This window comes from Castanea sativa, chromosome 3 (assembly GCF_040712315.1).
Source record: "Castanea sativa cultivar Marrone di Chiusa Pesio chromosome 3, ASM4071231v1".
Lineage (NCBI taxonomy): Eukaryota > Viridiplantae > Streptophyta > Magnoliopsida > Fagales > Fagaceae > Castanea > Castanea sativa.
The window spans coordinates 8880934-8884444 of NC_134015.1; the positions used below are offsets into that span (position 1 = coordinate 8880934).

Sequence of the window (3511 nt, forward strand, 5' to 3'; positions counted from 1 at the left end):
TCATTTGTGGTGATCACCATTTCGAATTTCGGTGAAAATAGAAATTTGCTATGGCACCAACAAAGAGAAAGGAGGGACAACACATAGGAGTTGGTGAGAGAGAGGAGAGACAACCATAAAATCAATCAATTTTTATTTTTTTTTAAAGTAGGAGTTATAATTTTCATTTTACAAATAAAATCTCAATTCCAAGTAATGATGATTAGCTAATTTATTAGGACCCTATTTTGACTAGGAAAACCTTAAAGTAAACAATTGAAAACTATAAAATAAATCCTTAAAATCTAAGATTCGGAAATTTATATAAAATTTTAACAAATAACACAAATTGAAACTCATATTAATAAGTACTACATCAATAATTTTACAATTTTACGGTGATGAGAAGCCACAAACAGAACCTATGAACTATAATGTACCTAAAACTAGTGGAGACTATCTGGCACCATCATTCCTCAACTGGGGCTCAGACCTCACTAGCTGTTGTATTTGAACCATCATCCTCTTTTATCTGTGCATCATCATCCTCCTCAATCAGGGTTCTAGTGGAAGGCAAATGTCAAATAACAGGCAATTGTAACTCCAATGAAGTATTTGTTGAACTATCTTCATATGGCTCTCTGTGAATTATAATTTCTTGAAGCTGCAGTGCAAATGTCAAGTCCCATAACACTTCATGCATAACAGGCCTCTCAGCAGCATTTGCCTTCAAACACTTCTCAGCAGTTTCACCAAACTTTTTCAACGAACGAGGCTTGATTTTACCAACAAGCAATGGATCAATAATTTTCTCAAGTTGGCCTTTCCTTTGCCACAGCATCCCCCATTCAGCCAAGCTCACCTGCTCACTCAGAAGTGAGTTGTCAACAGCTGGTCTGGCGCAAAGAACTTCAAAAAGTACTACTCCAAATGAGTACACATCTGATTTTGCTGAAAACTGTAGTGTCTCAAAGTATTCTGGATCAAGATAACCAAAACTACCCTTTATTCCCATGGTGAAATGATCTGTATCAGAAACGCCTGACTTTGAAAGGCCAAAGTCACCAACTTTAGCCACATAATCTTCATCAAGCAAAATGTTTGATGACTTCAAATCATGGTGAATGATCCCTCCAGCTGGACCAGTGTGTAGATAATGTAGCCCCTTCGCTGCTCCAACGCAAATTTCAAGTCTTTGCTTCCAAGATAATTCAAATCGTGACGATGATCTCTCAGGATTGCCATTTGAATGATAGAGCTGATCTCTTAGAGTCCCCTTTTCCATGAACTCATATACCAATATCATCTCAGACCCTTCATCACAGTACCCTATCAAAGAAACAAGATGGCGATGGCAGATTTGAGATAAGATTTTGATCTCCGTTTGGAATTCCTTAAGCCCCTGCCCATGGCCTGGTTCACTTCTTTTTACAGCCACTTTCATTCCACTCCGAAGAGTTCCTTTGTATACTTTCCCAAATCCACCCTCACCAACCAAAAACTTTGCATTGAAGTTCTTAGTTGCATACTTTATTTCAGCAAAAGATATCCTTAGACTGAGGTTTAGATTAGGAGGGAGAGTGGCATCAACACTTTTTTCAGTTAACTTCTTGTTAAAACTTGTCCCTCCATAAAGAAGCACTGCCGAACTATGATCAGATACTCCTTTCCTGCATTTCAAAGCCAACACCACTACTATAACCATAATGACAAATGCCCCACTACTAACAAGAACAATGATTAAAGGGGGGCAGTTCTTTGATTCTTCTATTTTACCTGAGTGATTCTTCTTTGATTCTTTTGTTTTACATGTGTGGTTCTTTGATTCTTTTGTTTTACATGTGTGGTTCTTTGATTCACATTCCTTGGGAATGGAACCTGATTCCTTCATGAACTCCATAATCTCCAACCCATTCAAAAAGGCATAATGCATGGGAGAGTCCTGCCGTGGGACTATACTAACATTTAGAAATCCTGAATCATCTGAGTCAACCACAAAATCAAAGTGAAATGGTGCATCCAGCTCATAAGATATTAAATATGGATCAATCCTCTTACCAAAGTTTCTATAGATTGAGAGATTAAACCACAAGTCAGTAGGGAACCACAAGCCATTAGTTGATTTGGTTACTATGTCACAGAGATGGACCCGAACAAGGTGTGTAGCATTCTTTGTAACAGGAAAACCCCAAGTTAAATTTAAGAAACTAGAATTGCTGCTATTGTCTATATTCAATAGTCTGGCTGTCTGATACACAAGAGCTGGGGCAATATACTTAGTGACCTGTTCTGGCTGGTAATTAAGTGCTCCGAAATAAGACACATTCGTTGCAGCTTCTGGGGGATTGAATAAGTAACTACCATCTGGTATCCATTTCCTCCACAACTCATCATGTTCAATGATGGGACCTCCAACGTTGATCCTATAGATTGTATGTAGAACCTGAGAGTGGGGAGCACTGAAATTGCCATTACTTCCAGAAGAAGTAACGCGAGGAGAACTATCAGGGATGAAGCTCTCAGGGGCAAGAAAGACTTCTATGGCGTTTATGAAAGCCAAAGAAGACTCTTGAGAAGGTATAAAGTGGATTCCAAATTCTCCTTCTGAGATTTTCAGCAAGAATTCCTTAATCAATGGAGAACTACTACTATTTCGTATGCTGCAATTGGTTAAAAGTGAAAACCCAGAAGCCGAAACATTGAATAGAGCATCAGATAGATTAGCAGCAGGTGACAAGAAAACAAAGAAATGAAGGCGTGCTAAGTATGTACCATTCTGGTTGATTTCAAACTTGTATGAACATGGCTGCCTGTAAATTCTTGCTGTTTGATAGAGAACTGGAGCTGTTGATGAGTTGCTGCTCGTGACATTTTCACTTTTTCCAGTTGAGAATGAACAGGAATTTTGGTCACCAACAAAGACCCTGCTATCATTGATGGTTGTGTTGAAACTTGCTCCACAGTTGATGAAATACTTATCAGGAACAGTGTAAGCTAATGAGAGAAGGAGAAGTGCAGAGATATGGAGAAGTAAGAGAAGAGAGAGTTGGAAAAGAATCTTTTGAGAGAGATACATTCTTATGGAGTTTTTGTCAGAGTAGTTGATTTTACAGTGGTCATGGTTATCTATGGTCCTGAGGATCGATGATATGCATATATACCAAATTAAATTTTTTTTTTTTTTGAGAAGAACTGAAATTGAACATGCTAATCGAAGACTTTGACTTAAAAGTATATAAATTCGTAGTTACGCGTACATGAAATTGGAAACGGTAAACAGAGACTTTGACTTAACACAGTGTTCTGATGAAGAAATTGAGATTTCATCGCTATAATAGCATCCATAGCTGGATTCTAAATCCTATCATATTTTACCATCTCAAAAAACTACTTTATTAACTATACAATACCATTTTACAATTCACCCAACAACCCAACTTTTATTCACCTATTCTACTCAATAAAATAATATTTCCACTAAAATACAAATTCATACACAATCTAACCCACCACCACCACCCGACCAACAAAA

General features: G+C 37.6%; 1 protein-coding gene across 1 annotated transcript; it reads right to left on the reverse strand.

The window, feature by feature from the left end:
* Window positions 1-286: 286 nt before the first annotated feature.
* On the reverse strand, window positions 287-3080 carry LOC142627592 (putative receptor-like protein kinase At5g24010). Its single transcript, XM_075801469.1, has one exon. The coding sequence runs from the start codon at window positions 3053-3055 to the stop codon at window positions 560-562; it is 2496 nt and encodes an 831-aa protein (XP_075657584.1). The 5' UTR covers window positions 3056-3080; the 3' UTR covers window positions 287-559.
* Window positions 3081-3511: the final 431 nt, after the last annotated feature.